General features: G+C 56.2%; 2 protein-coding genes and 1 non-coding gene across 5 annotated transcripts in view; 2 read left to right on the plus strand and 1 right to left on the minus strand.

Annotated features, from left to right (window-relative positions):
* Window positions 1-6101, plus strand: part of NFYC (nuclear transcription factor Y subunit gamma) — a 73039-nt gene extending 66938 nt beyond the window's left edge. For 2 of the 3 annotated variants that reach the window (XM_038757740.1, XM_038757738.1), the window contains exons 7-10: window positions 333-491; window positions 3289-3396; window positions 4480-4539; window positions 5215-6101. In XM_038757740.1, the coding sequence (XP_038613668.1) occupies window positions 333-491; window positions 3289-3396; window positions 4480-4539; window positions 5215-5334 (447 nt within the window). In that variant the 3' untranslated portion in view covers window positions 5335-6101. The remainder of the gene's footprint in view (window positions 1-332; window positions 492-3288; window positions 3397-4479; window positions 4540-5214) is intronic. The other variant, XM_038757739.1, reaches the window with a different exon arrangement.
* A 3354-nt stretch (window positions 6102-9455) lies between these two features.
* Window positions 9456-20998, plus strand: part of KCNQ4 (potassium voltage-gated channel subfamily Q member 4) — a 63776-nt gene continuing 52233 nt past the window's right edge. Inside the window, exons 1-4 of the mRNA XM_038758639.1 lie at window positions 9456-9540; window positions 12744-12868; window positions 13353-13399; window positions 16794-17081. Coding sequence (XP_038614567.1) covers window positions 9456-9540; window positions 12744-12868; window positions 13353-13399; window positions 16794-17081 — 545 coding nt within the window. The remainder of the gene's footprint in view (window positions 9541-12743; window positions 12869-13352; window positions 13400-16793; window positions 17082-20998) is intronic.
* On the minus strand, window positions 10284-10354 carry TRNAG-CCC. The gene has a single exon. It is a non-coding gene; the product is annotated as a tRNA-Gly (tRNA).

The raw sequence follows: 20998 nt of genomic DNA on the forward strand, positions 1-20998 counted from the left end.
CTGTGAAATAGGGCCCCGTGCCTCCAGATGTCAAATTCAGGATTGCATTGGGCAGGGTGGGAGTGGGGCTGGTTCCTCTTGGATTACTTCAGCCAACGAGCTTTGCAGGGTAAAGCGGGCCTGCTCAGATATGGTTCCCCAAACCTAAGAGCCATCCCCGGTCCCCTCAACTATTCCCAGTATCCCGTGCTCGGTTCCCACGGCACCAGCTGAGGAGCTGATGAACGTAGGTAGCCACGGACAGTCTCTGCCACTCAGGCTCTCACCCGTGGGCCACAGTGCCCCTGCCCCTGGCCCCCAGCCCTGACACCCTGCCTTGCCTCTACCCGCAGACCACCCCGGTGACCATGCAAGTGGGCGAAGGGCAGCAGGTGCAGATCGTCCAGGCGCAGCCACAGGGCCAGACGCAGCAGGCACAGAGCGGAACCGGACAGACCATGCAGGTCATGCAGCAGATCATCACCAACACGGGGGAGATCCAGCAGATACCAGTAAGAGCACATCCGGCACCCTAACTGCGAGAGCAGTCGTCAGCCTGTCAACCTGTGGTAGCGATTGAGCGCTTACTGGGTGCAGAGCACTGTATTAAGCCTCTGGGAGAGGACAGTCCAGTGAAATTGGTAGACACGATCCCTGCCCACAAGTGAGAGGGTGTTTAGCATAAGTACATAAATGCAGTGGCAGTGAAAATCAAAGTGCTTAAGGGACATGGGCCCAAGTGCGTGGGCAAGGAAGGAGGTTAGGCAGGGAAGACCTCTTGGAAGAGAAATGATTTAAGTAGGGCTTCATAACTACTTTGCACATAGTAAGCGCTTAATAAATGCCATTATTATTATTATTAACTGGGGAGGGTAGTGATCTGTCAGATACGAAAGCAGAAGGAGTTCCAGGCCAGGAGGAGGATGTGGACAAATAGTAGTAGTCATTTATTGGACACTGTCCTGAGCACTTGGGGGAAGTGCACGTGGGAGGGCCAGAGTGAGTGGGTTTGGGAGGAGTGGGTGAGGAGAGCAGAGATGTGAGGTGGGCTGTTAGCACAGGGCCTCAAAGTGCATCGGGAGGGGCTTGGGACAGATGAGGAGGGGCCCAGACAACCAGCAGAGGGGTTTGAGATGCAGAGATGAGTGCCAAGAAAGCCACAGACAACTTATACTCAAGCCCGTTCTCAGTTGGGCCTGCAGCAAAGGGTGTTTATGACTTGGAATGAACCGGTTCCTTCCTTCTGGGGGGTGGTGGGGCAGTTCCCCTGGGGAAGGTGAGGGCTGCTGTCTCTTGGAGTAATTGGCAATTGGTGGTTTTCCCTGCCGGGAGCCTGAAAGATGCCCCTCATGCCAGGAAAGTCCTGGAAAGGTTCTTTTCGCCTGCCCCTCCGCCCACTCCCCGCCAATCAAGCACTGCATCCCGCTCCATAAGTTGCCTTCTGTCTTTCTGGGTCAGCCTCCTCCCCAAGCCAGAGATTTTGCTGCTTCTGCCAGGGATGACGGTAGCCCAGAAACAGGAGCCGAGCAGCCCCAACAATTCATCCCTCCAGAAGCTGGAGAGAGGCCGGTGCAGAAACAGGCAAATGCTCAGCATCCCTCCCTCCCAACCCTCCCCTTCATCCTGTCCATCCATTGAATGTCAGATCGGTGTTTGGCTTGAGGCTTCCGGTCGCACACAGAGCACTGCCAGCTTTCTTTAAGGGCCTCTGATCCCCCTCCCCCCCCCCCGGTCTGACCGACTTCCACCTCTTCTCCACTGGGCAGCCCCTTGCTTGGAGCCAAGATGACCGCCACAAGTAGTAGGTCAAGTAGGTGGGATTTGCCCCTCCTTTCCCACAGGCAGCACTGCCACTGGAGGGGAGCACACCATGGGGTTGGCCCACTCTTGCCCCAGCTGCCCTGCCTCATGGCACATAGGCCAGTAGAAAATGATAGGCCCTCTTTATCGAGCCCCTGGGGTCATGTTCTTCATAGGAGCCTTGCTGAAGCTGTGCATCACTCAGCTAGAAACCGTGGGATTCGGGGTTTTGAAGAGAGTTTGTCTTCCCAGTCTCCATTTTAATCTTGCTGATTTCCTTTCCTTATCTCTCCACTTTCCACCCACTGCTTTTTCCTCACTTTGTCCCACCAAGCTTCCTTCTGTGGGTTCATCTAGACCACATTGCTACTGCCTTGAGGAAGTCTCTCCTTTCTCTTTTTCTTTCCCTTTCTCCCGCTCTCTCTCTCCACCCCATCTCCCCCCATGTCCCCTCAATATCATTGTCACACTTGGAAGCCTAGTGCCATATCAGCATTTTTCTTGCCAAACGTTGGCTTGATGTAGAGAGCTCTGGGGAAGTGAGGCTCCCTCTCGGCAGGAGAGCGAGGCCCTCTGGGAGACGGTGGGCAGCAGTATCTGCACTCGGTCACTGGTGGGGCTCTTAGGTGATAAGCTCAGGAGTGTTGGCATGGTGGGAGCCCACAGGTGCCAGTGTGCCCATCACAGAGCCCCCCTCCACACCCCTCAAGGGTAGCGGTGGGGTTTGGTTTCGCAAAGAGTGGCTGGCTAGGAAGGTTGGGAATGGACTCTGGGACTCTGTCCTCGCCCTCCCTGGGCCTTCATCCAGTGGTACGGGGAAGGCAATGGTGCCTTCATTGTTTTCTGGCGCTAGTCCTAATGAATTCATCTGGGCTCAGAGCCGGGAGGGTATTTGGGAAGTAATTCTGTCCGGTCCAGAGAACCCATGGCAATTTCACTTGGAACCCCAGACCCAGGCCCTCTGACCTCAGCCTGGGCTTCCCTTTCCAGCGGCCTAGCCTGAGGGCGGTGACCCACTGTGCCAGCCTCCTTAAGTGAAATCCTGGTCAAGCGGAACTTGGATCACCAGAGGCTGCGATGGCCACCTTTGGCCCAGTCCGGAAGCAATGCCCACGCTACTCCTGAACCCATCCCTTTTGGAAAGCAGCTGGCAGCCCCCGGTTGGTAGGCAGGCACTTGGACAGACATGGGGGCAGGATGCCCTGTAAAGGGCCTGCTTCCAGGCATTGGCATCTGCTCCACCTTAAGGCTTTCTGGGTGCCCCAAGAGTCCCAAGTTGAGGAACAGTGCAGTTGCAGGGAAGTCCAGGGCCTCACTTAGGCTTCCAGCAGGTGTGTTAGCAGCAATTCTATCTATGAAGCCCCCTGTTTCCTTGCCTACCCCACTTCCTGGGGGCCACCAGACAGTGATAGAGTCGGGGTGAGGAAAGCAGGCAGGGAGCCCCCTTCTTGTACAGGAAGGGTCCGGGTTTGAGGCGAACAGCATTTCCCATGGGTTCTCCCCTGACAGGTCCAACTTAATGCCGGTCAGCTGCAGTACATCCGCCTTGCACAGCCCGTCTCGGGCACCCAGGTCGTCCAGGGGCAGATCCAGACACTCGCCACCAACGCACAACAGGTATGTGCCGTGGCACCCACAGGCTGACCAGCCAGTCCTCCTACCTTCCTCATCTCCGCCCGGCCAGCCCAGGGTTTTGTCTCCAGTGGTAGCCCTCCCCCCTTTCTCGGTGGGTTTCCACACATCCTGGGGCAGGCTTCGTGTTCAGTGTGCAGGTCTTGTTTGCTCTTAGACAGACAAGGGAAGGCGGGAACTTTCTTGGGCATCAGAGGCAGAAAATGAGGAGCCGTAAGCCGTGAGCCAGCAGAGCTTTGGCAGGCTTCCCTGATGTTTCTTCTGAAACGTTACTTCCCCCTTTGCATTCTGGGAGTCTTGCCCTCTCCTCCTCCTGTCCTCACAAGGCCCTGGTGTGGGTAGCAGGTTCTCCCCCCTCCGTCCTCAGACTAGAGAAGTGCCCGCTGGTGCCCTTCTCTACCCGATGCCAAGCAGGGTGGTCTCCACTCACAGTAGTTATGAGAGCCGAGATCCTCAGCGGGGAGAGGAGCGAGAGGTTGAGCAAGTGACCACTGGGGATAGAGTCTGGTGGGCACCCTGCCTGCTCTGTGCCCTGTGACAATGTCCACGCACCCCACCCCTAGCTCTTTGGGCCCCTGCCCCGCCCCTTGCCCTCCCACCCCCACCCCTCCTAGGTTTGGCCCGGACAGTGTTCTGCGTTTGCCACCATGGCTGCCCAGCCAGCACCACCACACCTGCCAAGCTGTTTCAGATTCTCGTCAGACAAGCGGTGGAAAACCGCTCTCTCTCTCTCTCCCCAACCACCGGAGAGTGGAAGGGCTGCCCATCTCACTTGGTGTTAATTCCACAACCGGCTTCAGCTGGGGCGAGTCCATCAGCCCGCCCCAACCCCCAGGCTCCCTGGCCTAATTGTACAGCACAAACCCCGGCTCTGTGGGCCCAGGCAATGATGAGACTTGGCTGGGGATTCAGGGTAGGAGTCCGGTGGGGAGGACTGTTTCTTCCTCAGGAGCCAGATTCCTGGGGAGCCTCTCCTGACCTCCATGGGGCCTCCGTGGCCCCAGTCTCTCCTGCTATCGGCGTCAGGTCGGGCACCACCCTCAACCATGCTCTCCTTGCTCCCTGCAGATCACACAGACGGAAGTACAGCAGGGTCAGCAGCAGTTCAGCCAGTTCACGGATGGTCAGGTATCCTCAACACCCTTCGGGCTCCAGCGTGGCCCCTCCCCCAGCACCCCAGCCAATCCAGGGTCCTTCCCCTTAAACCCATCCCACAGTCAGACAAGTCCCCTCTGGCCATGCTTTCAGGCCCCCGCCGGCCTGAGCCGGGAGCTTCAGGTCATGGCGGGGACCACCCCAGCACAGTCTCCTCTCTGTGGCTCCTGAATCAAGAGCAAGGCGGGCGCCCTCTGGGATGAGATGCCTGGGGGAAAGCAAAAGTGGGCCAGCTTGTTGGGAGACTCTGGGACCGCCGGGATTGGGCTTGTCTCCGGAATCAGGTCCCAGGAGGTGTCTCATCCTCTGGGCTTCCCACTTTGGGTAAGAGACCTTGGGAGGCATCTAGTCCAGCCTCCTGCCCCCAGGTAGCCCAGCAACTAGCCCACCCAGGACAAAGGGGCATCTGTTCTCCCCTTATGGACCCTGTGGAACGGAGACCCTGCAGCCTCTCCCCTCCTCCAAAGTTCCTCTCCACTGGTGACCAGAAAGTCCTTCTTCACATCTAGCCCAACTAGCTCGTGCGGTTTCATTCGCATTTCCCTTTCTCTGCCCGGCCACGGCCCTTGTTGACAGCCCCCTCGGCGGCCACCCCCTGACCAGGCACGGGGGCCTGACCGTGCGACTCCTCCTCTCCTCCCTCAACAGCAGCTCTACCAGATCCAGCAAGTGACCATGCCCGCCGGCCAGGACATCGCCCAGCCCATGTTCATCCAGTCCGCCAGCCAGCCCGCTGACGGACAGACCCCCCAGGTCACGGGGGACTGAGCAGGGCGGGAGCCTGTGCTGCGGGAGCGTGAAGAGTTGAGCCAGCCCAGCTGGCCTTGGCCACAGCAGCCCGGCGCCACGCACTCACCCTCTCCAGCCGCGGCGCCTGGCCTCGCCCAGGGCCCCCGCAGGCCGGTCGGAACCCCGGGGCAGTGCCCAGCCCAGCAGGGGAGAGGGTATCTCTCCAACCGAAAGGTGCCATATTTTTGATTTGCGATTCCAAGAATTCCAACCCATCGAGCGGTTTGTCCAGTGTGGTAAAATGGGGAGCATTGTTAATAATAATAATAAAAAACTGTTCTGGCATTTTATTGAACACGGTGGCTGGTGAGATGTCTTTCCATCACCCTCCCCAGGACTCTCTCTCTGACTGAACCTCACCCACCCCTCTCCCCCAACACCTCATCACCCCCTGGCTGGAATTAGGTAAACACGTCTCATCCTGCGAGTCTGATGTTTCTGGCCCTTCTCCCCTTCTGTTCTCTGACTCCCCCCATGTTTAATGTTGGGTCTTTTCATCCTCTGCAAAAAGCATTCCTTATGTTACATGAGTGAATTTCCCCTGGTTAGGCCCAGCCATGTCCTAGCCCATGCTGGACTCCCAAGACCCTTACCTCCCATCCACAGGGGGCCAGCCCGGAACTTTCTGCCCTGTGTTTGACTTTTTTTTCTTTTAGGTTTTATTTTATAAATGACCTTGTATGCTAGTCCCCAACGCTGCATGTACTTCAAACTGCATGAAATGCAATAAATCTCATTTTTAGATATCCTGTATTCATTTTATTTGACTGGCCTTGTACAGATACAGACAAGACCATGTCGTGATGTGGGTCAGGTGGGGAAGAAGGGCAAGCTAGGGGAAGAGTTGGCGCTGGGATGGGAAGGGGTGCTGGTTTGGGCACCTTAGGTTCTGGGAATCCACAACATGAACTTGGTGGTGGTGACATCACCATCTGGGACCACCAACCAAGGTTGACCCAGATGGGAAGTTAGCCCATGGGGTGTGAGCGAGGCTGGCCGACGGATGGGTCTGTGGATCGGAGTGCCTGGTGCTATTTTCGTTTTTGTCGCTCTCTCACCATCCTTTCGAACCTTGTGCTTGAAAAGAACCACTCTGAATATCCCTTGCTTTTAAGTAACTCTTCGATTCTCTAACTGCTCATCATTATTATTACTAGTTGGGCGTTTGTTGAGCACTTACTATGTCAAGCACTATTCTAAATATTGGGATAGATACAGAGTAAGTTGGACATAGTTCCTGTCCCACATGGGGCTCACGATCAATCCATCACTAAATCTTGTTGGTTCCATCTTCATGACATCGCTAAAATCTGCCCTTTCCTCTCCATCCAAATTGCTACCACGTTAATATAGGCACTTATCCTATCCTGCCCTGATTACTGTTTCAGCCTCCTTGCTGACCTACCAACTTCCTGTCTCTCCCCACTCCCGTCCATACTTCACTCTGCCACCCGGGTCATTTTTCTACAAAAACGTTCGGGACATGTTTCCCTGCCCCTCAAGAAACTCCAGTGATCGATCATCCACCTCGGCATCAAATATAAACTCCTCACCATTGGCTTCAAAGTAGTTAACCACCTTGCATCTTTCTACCTCACCTCGCTACTCTCCCACTACAACCCAGCCCACACACTTCCCTCTTCTGATGCTAACTTTCTCACTGTACTGTGGTGTCATCTATCTCACCATCGACCCCTCGCCCACATCCTGCCTTTGGCGTGGAATGCTGCCCTCCTCAAATTCGACGGGCAGTTACTCTCCTCCAACTTCTATGCCTTATTGAAGGCACATCTCATCCAAGAGGCCTTACCTGACTAGGCCCTCCTTTCCTCTTGTCCCGTTCCTTTCTGTGTTGCCCTGACTTGTTCCCTTTATTAACCCCTCCTCCCAGCCCCACAGCACTTATGTACATAAATGTAACTCATTTATTTTAATATTTGTCTCCCCCTCTAGACTGTAGGCTTGTGGGCAGAGAATGTACCTGCTTATTGTTATTTTGTATTCTTCCAAGTGCATAGAACAGTGCTCTACACACAGTAAGCACCCAATAAATACTATTGCATTGAATGAATTTGAGTGCTTACTGTGTGCAGAACACTGAACTAAGTACTTGGGAGAGTACCATATAACAGTTGGTAGACATGTTCCCAACCCACAGCTAGCGTTCAGTCTAGAATGGGAGACAGACAACAATATAAATAGACTACAAATATGTATGTAAGAGCTCTGGGGCTGAGGGAGTGGTGAATAAAGGGTGCAAATATAAGGGCAGGGGTGGCACAGAAGGGAGTGGGAGAAAAGAAAATGAGTGCTTAGTCAGGGGCGGCCTCTTGGAGATGTGCCTTCAGTAAGGGCTTGAAGGTGGGGAGAGTAAGTCTGTTGGATGTGAAGAAGGAGGGCATTCCAGGCCAGATACTGGATGTGGGCAAAATATTACTGAAAAGAAGGTAAGACTTAGCAGAATGGAAGGGGAAGTTAAGAAGCAGTGTGTCCTAGTGGATAGAGCACGGGCCTGGGACCAAATGGACCTGGCTTCTAATCCTAGCTCTGCGACTTGTATGCTGTATGACACTGGGTGAGTCACTTCACTTTCTGTGCCTCATCTGGAAAATGTAGATTAGGCCTGTAAGCCCCATGTTGGGTATAGACTACGTACAACCTGGTTAGCGCCTACCTCAGTTCTTAGTACAGTGCCTGGCATGCCTGGCACGTAGTAAACCCGTAACAAATACTACTTTTTTTAAATAAAAAAGTTGGCTTCGGTCTTTTGTTCGAGACGGGAACATCAGCAGTTCAGTTCCGATGAGCGGCCACTAGGGGGCAGTGCGAAACAGTTCACCCACGCACGAGCCCTCAACCAGCTCCCCTGGCATCTTGGTGGAAATTGACCTTGAAATTTATCCCACGTGGGGGACAGTGGTTCTCAGACTTTGTAGGATGCCAGACTTTTCCGGGTAGGGGGTCGGAAACATTCTTAGCTTGGAATGCATCCAGCCTCCCCCGTGCAAACTTCGAGGGTGGAGGGTGGGGGCTTCCAGGGCAGCTGGGGGGTTTGGGGTTGGGTGGGGCTGGTGCCCCAGTCTGAAGGGCCAGATCGTGGGGTTCTTTTCAGCCCCCTCTCAGAACCCCTCCAGACTCGCTCCACCTGTAATGAGCGAGGCTGAAAGTCTAGCCCAGGGCCAAGAGGGAGAGGATCAAGTGGGAGACTCCAAGTGGGTGGCCCTCCTGTAGTGATTTTTAAAGAAAAGTAGACCCCAGAAGCTCAGCCCAGCCCTCCCTACTTGCCTTTTTCCCAGAAAAGGTGCGCTGCACCACTCCCTTGGGTAAATTGTTATTGGACAGCACTTTATATCTACAATTTATTTCTATTAATGTTTGTCTCCCCCTCTAGACTGTAAACTCGTGGGCAGGGAATGTGTCTCTTGTCAGGTTGTACTCTCCCAAATGCTTAGTACAGTGCTCTGCACAAAGTAAGCACTCAGTAAATTCGATTGACTTAAACTTTGCAAGCCCATCCAATGGGTGGCCCTCCTCTGAGGCAGGGGCAGGGATGAGATGACCTTACTACCTGCCAGCAGGTCTCATTGAGTGGCTGCCGGAAGGTGAGGCCCTAGCCAGAGCAATGCTCGCCCCAGCTGTGGTCCAGGCGGTTCTGCCAGCAGCCCCAAGCTGGCCAGGGAGCATGTAATTGAGGCGAGCGGAGGTAAGTGGCAGAGAGGGAACGCCGTCTCACCTGATTGAGTTCGGCCCAGAGGGGCTGGGCTGCGACAGCTGGGAGCATGGAAGAAGGGGAAGCAAAGGGCAGGAACTGGGATGGAGAAGGTGCCTGGGGCCACTCCGGGTGCTGCCAGCCTGGGAAAACCGAGGAGGGGGAAAGGATGCCAAGGGTTTCCTGGACAAGTTGGCTGTGGGGCCTCTGGGGTGCTGGCGGGGAATACTGTCAGGCCTCGGGTATTCCTATGTGTATCTTTAGGTGCTATCTTTAGAGCAGTCCTAGCCCGGCCCTTCCTCTAACCCTTCTCATAAAATCCTAAAGGATCCCAGATTTATCTCTATCTCTCCCACTCTCACACTCACACACACCGCTTCTGCCTACCAGGATGAGCCCCTACCTGAGAGAGTCACGTGACATAGACCTGTACCTGACCCCATCTTTGGTCACCTGTGTGATCCACCTCAGGCAAGGTAGTTAACTCCTCTGGGCCTCAGTTTCTCATCTATAGAATGGGAAAGATACCTGCTTTTCCATACCTCACGGGGATTTTGTAAGAGTCCTTCAGACTGTGAGCTCATTTTGGGGCTTGTCTGTTTATTGTTATATTGTACTCTCCCAAGTGTTCAGTATAGTGCTTTGCATACGGTATTGACTGACACAGAGGATGGGAAAGTGCTTGGTTTACATTTTCAAAAAGCAAAGTAAGTTTCATCGATCAATAAAATTTATTGAGCGCTTTTTCTGTGCAGAGCGCTGTACTAAGGGGTTGCGATAGAGTTAGTAGACATGTTCCCTGAGGCAGACACTAAAATAGATTAAAGATCGGAGGAGGTAATACAGTGTAAATATAGAGACTGTGTCCAACTTGACTGTCTTTGTATCTACCCAAGTACTTAGTGCAGTGCTTGGCATGTGGTAAGCACTTAATAAATGTTACTATTGCTATTATTAATAACAATAATGCCATTTGTTATGCACTTACTACATAAACATTATTCTAAGCACTGGGATAGATACAAGGTAATCAGGTTGTCCCACGTGGGGCTCACAGTCTTAATTCCCATTTTACAGATGAGGTAACTGAGGCACAGAGAAGTTGTGACTTTCTCAAAGTCACACAGCTGACAAGTGGTGGAGCAGGATTAGAACCCATGACCTCTGACTCCCAAACCCATGCTCTTACCACTAAGCCACGCTGCTTCAATACAGATTCTGCATTGGCCGGGAATCTAACCCGGGTCTCCCGCTTGGGAGGCGAGAATTCTACCACTGAACCACCAATGCAAAAAACCCCCTAAAAACCCATGTTTCTAGGTGGTGCTTTTATTACCAAAGCAACATATTAATTTTAGTTATTTACTCCTCATAACTCCCCTGCAAGGTAGGGTTCAGGTGTTATTACCCACAATTTACACCTGGGGAAACTGGGCATGGAAAGGTTATGTGACTTTCCCAAAGCCACACAGCCAACGGGTGTCAGATCTGAGACTCAAACCCGGGACCTCCGTCTTTGAGGCCCGTGGCTCTTCCACTGTGCCATGCTGCCTCCCCATATTAAAAATTAGGGTTTGAGTGCAGTGAGGGGGAAGGAGAGGGTGGGTGCCCAAGGGCTCAGGTGACACTGGAATGGCGACTGGGAGAGGTCTCATTGCAGGGCAAGGCAAATGGGCTCTTTTTTCTCAAGGCACTCGTGGGTATGCAGAAATCCCCCACTCCTCCAAAACCCCACTAACCTCTGCTTTCAGGTATCCCATTTTACAGATGAGGAAACTGAGGCTGTCCCGCCGTCGACCCCCAGCCTACGTCATCCCCCTGGCCTGGAATGCCCTCCACCAAGCTAGCACATCCACCAAGCTAGCTCTCTTATTCCCTTCAAAGCCCTACTGAGAGCTCACCTCCTCCAGGAGGCCTTCCCAGACTGAGCCCCCTCCGTCCTCTCCCCCTCCTCCCCCTCCCCATCCCCTCTGCCTTACCTCCCTCCCTCCCCACAGCACCTGTATATATGTATATATGTTTGTATGTATCTACTACTCTTATTTGTACATATTTATTCTATTTATTTTATTTTGTTAATATGTTTTGTTTTGTTCTCTGTCTTCCCCTTCTAGACTGTGAGCCCACTGTTGGGCTGGGACCGTCTCTATATGTTGCCAACTTGGACTTCCCAAGCGCTTAGTACAGTGCTCTGCATACAGTAAGCGCTCAATAAATAAGATTGAATGAACTGACTTTCTCAAGTTCCCACTTCAGGCAAATGGCAGAGCTGAGGATTAGAACCTAGGTCTTCTGACTCTCAGGCCTATGCTCCTACCATTAGACTTAACTTCTCTGTGCCTCAGTTCCCTCATCTGTAAAATTTGGATTAAGACTGTGAGCCCCACGTGGGACAACCTGATCACCTTGTATCCCCCCCAATGCTTAGAATAGTGTTTTGCACCTAGTAAGCGCTTAACAAATACCATCATTATTAGATCACACAATTTCCCATTTATTCATCCTGATATATTTGTACTGCTTCCTGCTTTACCCCTGTCTATCCCTCCTTCTAGCTGCCCCTATTAGATTGTAAACTCCTTCAGGGCAGGGAACATGTGCTGTGCTTGTGGTGTACTCCTTGTAGTGTACTCTCCCAAACGTTCAGTACAGTGTTGTGTGCTCCGTGGGAGCTCAAACAGTACCATGATGGATTAATTGATGAATTGATTGGAGAATGATTTCTCCTGGCTGAAGGTAAGAGATGGAACTAGAGAGTTTGTATTGCAGCTGGAGGGATGGTGGTTAGAAGAATGTCCTGGTGGCAAGAGGATGCAAAACGCTGAAATAGGTGTTCAAAGGAGGTTGGAAGCCCTCCTCAACCAGAGGTCTTTGAACAGGAGAGGGACTCATCAGTCCAGGACGGGTTAGAGGTGGTGCAGCATGGAGCCAGGGGCATAGATGGAATGACCTCAAGGAGACCCCGCCACAACGTCTACGATTTGGTCTGTGATTCTGAGGGTGGGAGATCCTGAACCTTCAATCCCCGGTTATTTTTTTAAAGATTGAATCAGTACCTGGTTGGTTTGAGCTCAGGTTCTGCTGAGTTGACTGGGAGAAAGAACCGAGGGAGAGGAGGCAAGAGGGAGTTTTGGGGTGGGGGGACAAGGGCGCAGGGGAGAAGAGCTGGGGGAGGGGAGGGGAGCTGGTAGCTTTCGAGGAAAGAGGGGCAGGGGTTCGGAAGGGCTTTGTGTGTTTTGTTCCCACGGAGCAGCAGGAGTCAAGCCAAAAATCATAGGCCAACTTTCCCCTCTCCCGTTGGGCTGGGCCCCGTCCTTTCTGTCCCCTCGCCCGCAGCCCTGAAGAGTAGGGGGTGCCCAGTGGGGGGCGACCCTGGGGGGGGGGGGGGGGGGAGGGAGAACCGAGCGTGGAGCCGCTCCCAAGGGCGGGGGTGGGGCCTGGAGGAGCCGGGCCTTCCATGGAATAACTCTCCACCCGAGGCAAGATGGATGGGGCTGTCCGCTCGCCAGGTTTCCACGGCCGGGAACCCAGTTAAAGGGGCAGGCATTACCCTCCAGAGGGGTTTAGCTAGCCCCCCCACCCCGGGCCGGGATAGCTGCGACACCCTCCCCACTCCCACCTCCTCCCCAGCCTGTCTCTAGTTCTTGGGCCGCTGAATCCCCTTCTCCATCTGCCCCAGGAGGGGAGGGGAAAACCGAGACCCTCGGGAAGCTAAGCCACATCCCCCTCTACCCACCCGCCCTACCAGCCGCTTGCTCGGAGAGAGCCACGGACTGGACCGAATTTTCAGGCGGATTAAGTGGGGTGGGCGGTCGTTCTTTCCGGGAGGACGGGGGGATCGGGGACCCCGGGGGGAGGGAAGAGTTAATGACTCCCAGGGCCTAGAAAAGTACGTCCCTTCGGCGGTGGGGGCCGGAGGACTCTGCTGACCTAAGAGGCATCTAAAGCTCTGGTTCCTGTTTGTCGGCGCCCTCCCGCCCCCTCCTCCTTCTCCTCCTCTTCCCCCCACCCGCTCCCCTCTCCGGGGGACCCGGGGGAATGATGGCGGGGTGGAGGGGGGCCAAAAGGCCCGGCTTTCCCCTCGGTTTTCCCCCGATCCATCCCCATGTCTGTCCTGCCAGCTCCTCTCCCTCCCCCGTCCCCTGGTCCCGATGCTGGGACGGGACGGGGGCGAGGCGGGGGTTGGGGGGGGTCTCATTCCAGGTTTCTGGTTAGTTGCAGATGGGGCGACCTGACTCAGGTGCCCCTCCGCCCGGATTGAAGTCTCCCCTGTGGGCCCAACCCCCAGCACCCCTGCAGGGCCCAGGAAGCAGCCCCAAGAGGCCTGGGTCTGGGGCAGCTTCTCCCAGAGGTTGGGGGGGTATACCCCCTGCTGCTCCTGATGTAGTCTCTCTATCTGGCCGGATGGAGGGGTGAGCCAAAGCCAGAAGTAGCCCAAACGTGGTCCAGGCGGCAGAGGCCCACCTGGGGTGCAGAGCAGAAAAGAGGAGGTGAAAAGATACAGGAAATGTTACCCCCGAGGGAAGAGCCTATGGTCCCCAGAGACGCCCCGACTGGAGATGGGTGACCCTTCCTCCAGCATCCTTCAGCCGCAAAAGACCTGCTCCTCCAGGCCATCCCCCAGCCAGTGTACCAGGGGAGAATCTCCCCTGGTTCTGGAGGTCCCACCCTCCACCGTCTCCCTGGGGCAGCTCACCCCAGGGTCCGTGCCTAGGGGCTTCCAGACCTAGCAGCCCCCTCCCCCTCCAGCCCCCAGTCCCCAAGCCCGCCGCCAGCAGCTCCTCGCCTCTCCGGACTCAGCAGATCAATTCTCTCCGCTCCAGAAGGGCTGACAGCTCAGTTCTGAGCTCGCTCCCGGCTCCCTGCCTCCCTCCTAACCCCGCTCCAGCCTCGCGTCCCCCGAGAGAGCCGCTCCCGGAGGCTCTGGGCTGCTTCCGCGGCCTCTGGCGCCTCCTCTTCGCCTGCTTTGATCCGTTCCCTCCCAAGGCGACGGAAACCCTGGGGAGGGGGAGGAGGAAGGAGGGAGGAGTTGAGGCTTCAGCGGCCTCTTCTACTCTCCTCAGCACTAACATGACCCTAAACTCCCTGCACCCAGTTTGGAGGTCAGCCCTTCGTGGAGGGGTGTGTGTTTGGGGCGGGGAGAGGGGGAGACTTGGAGGGGAAATTGTGAAAAGAGGGTTGAATCGAAGCGTCAAAATAGGCATTGGGATCACTTAACCTCGAGAAGGGAGGCTGAGAGGTCCGGAAAGTTTCTGCCTCCCCGAAGCTGGGACAAGGGGAGCGGGGCTTTTATTGCAGCAAGAGGGACTCAGGTTAGACAAGACTAAGAACTGTCTGCTGACAGCACGCGTTTTAGGACAGATCTAGGGTCAGCAGGGGCTTCTCCACCCTCATCAGCCGATTGCGTTGGTTTCAGGGACCGTCCTGCTCAGAGACAGAGGGGTGGCCCTCTCTCTTGGAGAGTTTAGGATTCAATGACTTCGGCATCCAATAAAAGTAAGCATCCTCTGGAGACCCGGCCATAGCAAACCTTGCTCTCTATCCCACATCCACCCCCACTCCCCTTCTCCTGATTCCCCACAACCTCCAGGGATCTTATCATCGTCGTCCTCCACCTTGCTGAGGGTTCATTTCCTCCCTTGCACACTGACAGGAAAACCCGTAGTTACAATTTCGGCGGCAGCCCCATGAACAGTTTTCTCAGGTTGCCCCCTCCCTCGCTAACCCTGGGGACTCCCGAATGGATGTGGAGGGTGGAAAGGAGGGGCTCTCCGGTGTGTTGGGGGGTGGGCTAGATGGTGGAGAAGGTGGGCGAGGGGGAGGAGCCTCCAAAGATTTCCTGAAAGCTCTGACAGCCCTCATGGGTCCGCGAGGCTGTATTGATTCCGTCGTTGGGCTGGACCCAGAGACCGAGACCAAATACATCTGAGATCTTTAATCAATCTCCAGTTAGCCGGATCCGGGAGCTCGGGAGTGGGGGCGGGGAGGAGGAGGCCTGGGGGCCGGGGGGCAGAGAGCTTAGGGAGGGGGGGGGTCTCAAGCCTAAGGAAGCCGAGAGGGGAACCCAAAGGAGAGGGATGATCTGAGGGCAGGGGTCGGGCGCAGGGAGGAGAGGCGAAGCGATTTACCCCGCTTCAGTTTGGGACCTCCCTAAAGTCATCTGGGCCAGAAATTTGGGGAACAGAAAGCGAGTAGAGAGCCGGCGGCTTCCTTCCCCTCCGGGAGCGGGGAGGGGGTTCCCCTTCCCTCTTTCTTCCCCTCTCCTCCTGCCGTCCCCTCCCCGGACAGGAGTGGGAAGGGAGAAGGACCGGTGCGGATGGGCAGATGGAAGGAAGGGACGGAACTCGGAAGTTCTCCAGCGCCAACCTTGCAACGACTCCTTCCTACCCGCCACCGACAGCCCCTTCCCCACCCTGTCACACAGAGACAGACACACATGGGCACGTTTACACCCATTCACAGACCCCCCCAGATCCCCCCACCCCCCACATATGCACATAGCGCGCTTTCTTTCTCTTACGCGCGTATACATTCACATCCGACAGACAGGCGCGCTTTCTTTCTCTTTACGCGCGTATACATTCCCATCCGGCGGACAGCGAGCTCCCCAGAAGCACAGGTACCCAGACATACCTTCTCTTCCCCGCTCCTCCTCCTCCGCCCAAGACTCCCGCCCCTCCGCCAGACACTCTTACGCACAGCCAACACCGAGCACCCAACTCCATTCATTCATTCAATCGCATTTTGGAGCGCCTACCGTGTGCAGAGCACTGTACTAAGCGCCGGGAAAGTCCAATACGGCACTAAAGAGAGACAATCCCTGCCCCCAACGGGCTTGCAGTCCAGAGGGTGGGGGGAGACCGGCATCAAAGCAAGTAGACCAGATTCACACAGCTAACCACCAAACTCACCACACCCACCCAGGAGAGCACAGACCTACTCATTCTGGACTCTCGCTTTCGAGTCCTCCCCCTCTTCCCGCCCTTTCCCCCCCCCACCCGCACCTTCTTCCTCTCCTCCCCACCCCTTCCCCCCGCCATCCCCCCACTCCCCACAGCCCCCCACTTCCTCGGTGTTGGAGTCGCCAACTTTGGCTCCGCGCGCTCCGTTCCCGATTTGGAAAGGTGGAGGGAGGAGCGAGAGAGAGTGGGGGCAAGGGAGGGGGGGAAAGAAGGGGAGGGGAGAAGGAGGAAGAGGAGGAGGAGGAGACCAGAAAGGGGGAGGGGAGAGGGGGGCGGGTGGTGACATGTGAGCGGTCTCTCAGGCAGGTGGAAAACTGAGCAGTATGGAGTGGGTAATAAGAGAGTCGGAGTCGGAAAGTGCCACCCTAGTAGCAGGAGGAGAAGCGGCCGGCTATAGAGCGGACTCCGGCGGCGTCCAGCCTCCCCGCGCCGCCCCCCGGCCCGGCCCTTAGAGCCCCCCTCCCTGGGCAGCCGCCCCCAGCTCGCCCCCCGGCCGGAGGGAGCCCTCCCCGCCAGGCGGAGGCCGGGGACGCCTGGGTCCGCCGCCGCGGGCTCGGGGAGGCCGAGGGTCGGGGGGCGGCGGGGAGGGGGCGCGGAGCCGGCCGGCCCCCTCCGCCGCCCCCCACCCCCGGCATGTCGTGAGGCCGCCCGACCCCAGCGCCGAGCCCCGGCGGAGCCCCTCCGCCCGTCCGCCCCTCCGCCCCTCCGCCCCTCGCCATGGCCGGGCCGGAGCGGCCGGACCGGCTGTGTCTGTCCCGGCTGGTCCCTCCGGGCCCCGGGGCCGCCCCCCGCGCCGAGCTGGTGGCGCTGACGGCCGTGCAGACGGAGCGGGGCGAGGCCGGGGGCAGCCCCCAGCGGGTGGGCCTGCTGGGCACCCCGCTGCCCTCTCCGGCCGGGCCCGGCTCCGGCCCCGGCTCCGGCCCCGGCCCCGGCCCCGGCTCCGGCTCCGGGCAGCGCAGCTCGGCCGCCCACAAGCGCTACCGCCGCCTGCAGAACTGTCTGTACAACGTGCTCGAGCGGCCTCGCGGCTGGGCTTTCGTCTACCACGTCTTCATGTGAGTACCCTTCCCCTCCTCCCTCCCCGTGGGGGGCTCCAGGGGCGGGGGGGCACGGCCTTGACTCCACCCCCGACCCCTAATTCCACCCAGTAGCCCCGAATCCCGACCCCCTCCCTGTCCCCTCTCCCGTCTCTCCTCCTCCTCCTCCTCCTCCTCTGTTGTCGGGTCTCCCTGGCCTCTCCCCTCCCGTGCCCTCTCCCCCGCACCTCTCCTGTGCCCCAACATCCCGTCGCCGTTCCCATCTCCTGCCCATGGTCTTCCTGGTCCCAATCCCGCCGTCTCCTTTTCTCACCCTTTTCCCCGGATTTTCCCCATCCCGACCCTTCCTCTACACCTGCTTCTCCCACAGTCTCTCTGGCCTGCCGCTGCCCCTCCACCTACACACAGACACACATGCGTTCACACACACATACACACACACACACACACACACACACACACACACACACACACACACACTCTTTCTACCCAGCCCCCCAGCTCAGAAGGGGACACCATCATTGCCTCCTTCCCACTTCTGGACCCGCCTTTCCCCTCTGCTCTGCTCCTGCCCTGAACACTCCTTTCCCCTTCAGCTCTTCTCAGCCCCCACAACCTTCCAGCCCCGATGGACAGTCCTTCTTGCCCACCTGCCTAGCTATTTAGCATCCTCTTCATTCCACACCACCCTCTCCATACCCAGGCCCAGCCCTCTCCTCTGCCAACCATCTCTAAACCCCCTCCTCTTCCCTTTCTTACCAACCCTGCTCCTCAGCCCCATCCCCTCATCGCCCCACTGCCCATTACCCCATTGCCCCAACACCCCATAAATCGATAGTCTTGTTGTCCCATCACCCAACACCTCATCAATCCAGAGCCCCATTGCCCCATCACCCCACTTCCCCATTCCCCTATCGCTCCATCAACCCATCACCTCAACATCCCATCATCCCGACTCCCCATCTCCCCATCAACCCTTCACCCCATGACTCCATTGCTCCCAATATCCCAATGCCCCATTACCCCACTGTTTTAATGCCGCATTGCCCCAACACCTCAACACCCCATTGCTCCAATGCCCCATTGTCCCCCACCCCCCAGTGCCCCATCACCCCATCGCCCCATCAACTTTGCCTCCCAACCTCCAACCTCCTGTGAACCTTGGTTTCCTTCCCATGGGGCCCAAGGATTAGATCCAAGAGGAGCCAGAGACTCTGGGACAGGGCCTGGATCCCGGACAGCACTACCTCTCCCCACCCCCAGATCTTCTGCCCCTTGATCTCTGCTCCTTCCACTGTCCCAGCTCCTTCCACTGTCCCAGCCCCTTCCCCATCTCCCCCATCTCTTGCAAAGCCCCTGCGGTCACCCTCCCCTCCCCCCTTGCCGAGCACCCATCTTTCCTCCACCTGGCAAAGCCTGATCCCCACAGAGTGACCCACAGACGGCCAGGCTACTCTAGCACATGGAGTCTTCTCCACTTCTCCCAAAAGGTTCCTTCCCCTTTAACTTCCCGCCCAAGACCTCCCAGCCGCTTAACACACCAGTATGTCAGTTGTTTCATGTTTTGTCAGGGTTTCCATTTCACCCTTGCATTTCTCCTTCCGTGGTGTAACAACTTTACAGGCAACGTCTTCAACCTGCTGAAACACTCGTTTTATTTTGTTTCCTTTGAGAGCAAGAGCCAGCGAGCGAGAGAGACTGACTCTCATTTGGAAAAATTGACGCTCTGTGGTTTGAGAGACTTTTCTCCCCTCCCCCGTCCCTGCTCCCTACAACTTGAAAAAAACAGATTCGATTTAAAGAATGAATTTTGGCAGGCCCGGAGTGCTGAGTCTTAGGGGATGGAACAGGCCCAGGATTGAACCTGAGAGCCTTCTCCGCATCTCTCCCTCCTTAGATATCAATTCAAAGGTTCGGACCGGCATGCTGAACTGAGCGAGCACAGCTGAAACCCTGGAGAGTCCCGTCCGGGCCCCCACTTGCTGAGAAATGTCGTGTCTATTAATATAAAACACCCAGCCACGAAGGCTTGGCCCTGCGGGGTTAGGGACTTAAGGCAGGGAAGTTTTCCTGAGTGGTGATCTGTCCATCTGCCCATTTTCTGCCTATCTGTTCATCCATCTACCGATAATAATAATAATAATAATAATAATAATAATAATAGTATTTGTTAAGTACTGACTACATGCCAGAAACTGTGCCGAGCGCTGGGGTGGATACAAGCAAATCAGGTTGAGCACAATTCCTGCCGCATGTGGGGCTCACGGTCTCAATCTCCATTTTACAAATGAGGTAACTGAGGCACAGATAAGTGAAGTGACTTACCCAAGGTCAAACAGCAGACAAGTGGCAGAAAGGGATTAGAACCCAAAACCTTCTCACTCCCAGGCCCATTCTCTATCCACTTGGCCATGTCGCTTCTCACTTGGCCATGCTGTTTCTCTTATCTATCCATCTAACTAGCAGTCTATTTATTACCTAGCTATATATCTATTTACCTATCTGTCTTAACAAACACCACAGTTATTGTTATTATTATTATCATCATTACCCACCTAATATATTTAGCTATCGATCGAGAGATTGATCTAGCTAGCTAAATGCCCATCATCTGTCTGTCTCTCTGTTCCTGGACCATCAGAGTAACTGGGGAGGAATGAGGTATTGAGGTTTCAGGATGACAGAGGAAAAGAGGAAATTGTCCTATTGTATAAACACCCTTCGCTTCCCTACTAGCCTGCTCTGGCTGCTTCTATCACGCTAGGCCCAGGCTTGGAAGATGAATATAATTTCCTTGCAGGGATGATGGTGGTGGTCTCGGATGGGGAGTAGGGTGATGATGGGGCTGGAGCTTGGATGGGCCAGAGTGGTGGGCAGGTGGGCGAGCAGGCTGCTGAGGGGAGCAGAGAGGTAGGTGGTTGGACCAGAGTGGTCACGCTGGGGAGAGTGCCGTCTCATGGAATAAATGGACTTATGGTCGTGAACGTACTGGAGAGCATGAGGCGAGTGGCATGGCATTTGCCCGGGCTCCGCTTCCCCCTGTAAAACAGGGAGTGACCCACGAGCAGCCCCAGTGGGGAGGACGAAGGGGTCCCACTACTCCCCTCGAGGGCAGGGGGTGCACGCCAGGCAGGGCTGAGCCTCGTGGGACCCAAGCCCCGATGTCCGCCCCCCCACCCCGATTCACTGGTCTGTAAGTTTTCTTTGAAAACTATTGCAACAGCAACTCTCTGAGCCAAAGAGAAAGCCATAAATCAGGGAGCAGGTGTTCCGCGACCGCTAACTGGGTTACCCGTTTGCCAGCCGTTGGGGGTTAGGGGAGGAAGAGGAGCGTTTGGCAGGAGGGCTGGTGCAGAAGAACCACAGGAAGTGGTTGAGTCTGTTTCCACCCCCCACCCCGCACCAGTCTTGGATGGTCCCACCCTGTCCCACCCACCTCCAGCAGGGTCATGGGGTCAGCGGGGCGGTGGAGACAGGACTGGGCAAGGCAAGAATTACCCAGCCTTCCTGGCTCCCCAGACCCCCCCAAGCCTTGCCACCCGATGCCTGACGGGCGACTTCCTGACGGCTCAAGTGGTGCAGCCCATCCGCCCAGCCCTCCAGGAGATGCCAAAGGAGGAATTGGAGATCAGAAAGGAGCAGGTGCTGGGCTTCCCCTCCTGTGGGTTCTTGACATCTGAAAATCCTCCAGCTCTTGGGGACGGTCACAAGGTCGCAGTGTCCGTTGCCGCTGAGAGGGCCTGTCGGGGCCGGAGGAGCAGAGTCCAGGGTGGGCACAGGTGACTGTCATGGGGGAGGGGCAGGGGAAGAGGACCTATGCTACTGTCCTAGGTCACATCCCGTTCTAGAATTCTTGGCCCTGGTTAGGTTGCTTTCCCGATCCAGATAGGCCACTGGCAGTGTCAGCTGAAGGAGGACAATGCTGAAAGACCTGG

Source organism: Tachyglossus aculeatus, chromosome 16, assembly GCF_015852505.1.
Source record: "Tachyglossus aculeatus isolate mTacAcu1 chromosome 16, mTacAcu1.pri, whole genome shotgun sequence".
Taxonomy (NCBI): Eukaryota; Metazoa; Chordata; class Mammalia; order Monotremata; family Tachyglossidae; genus Tachyglossus; species Tachyglossus aculeatus.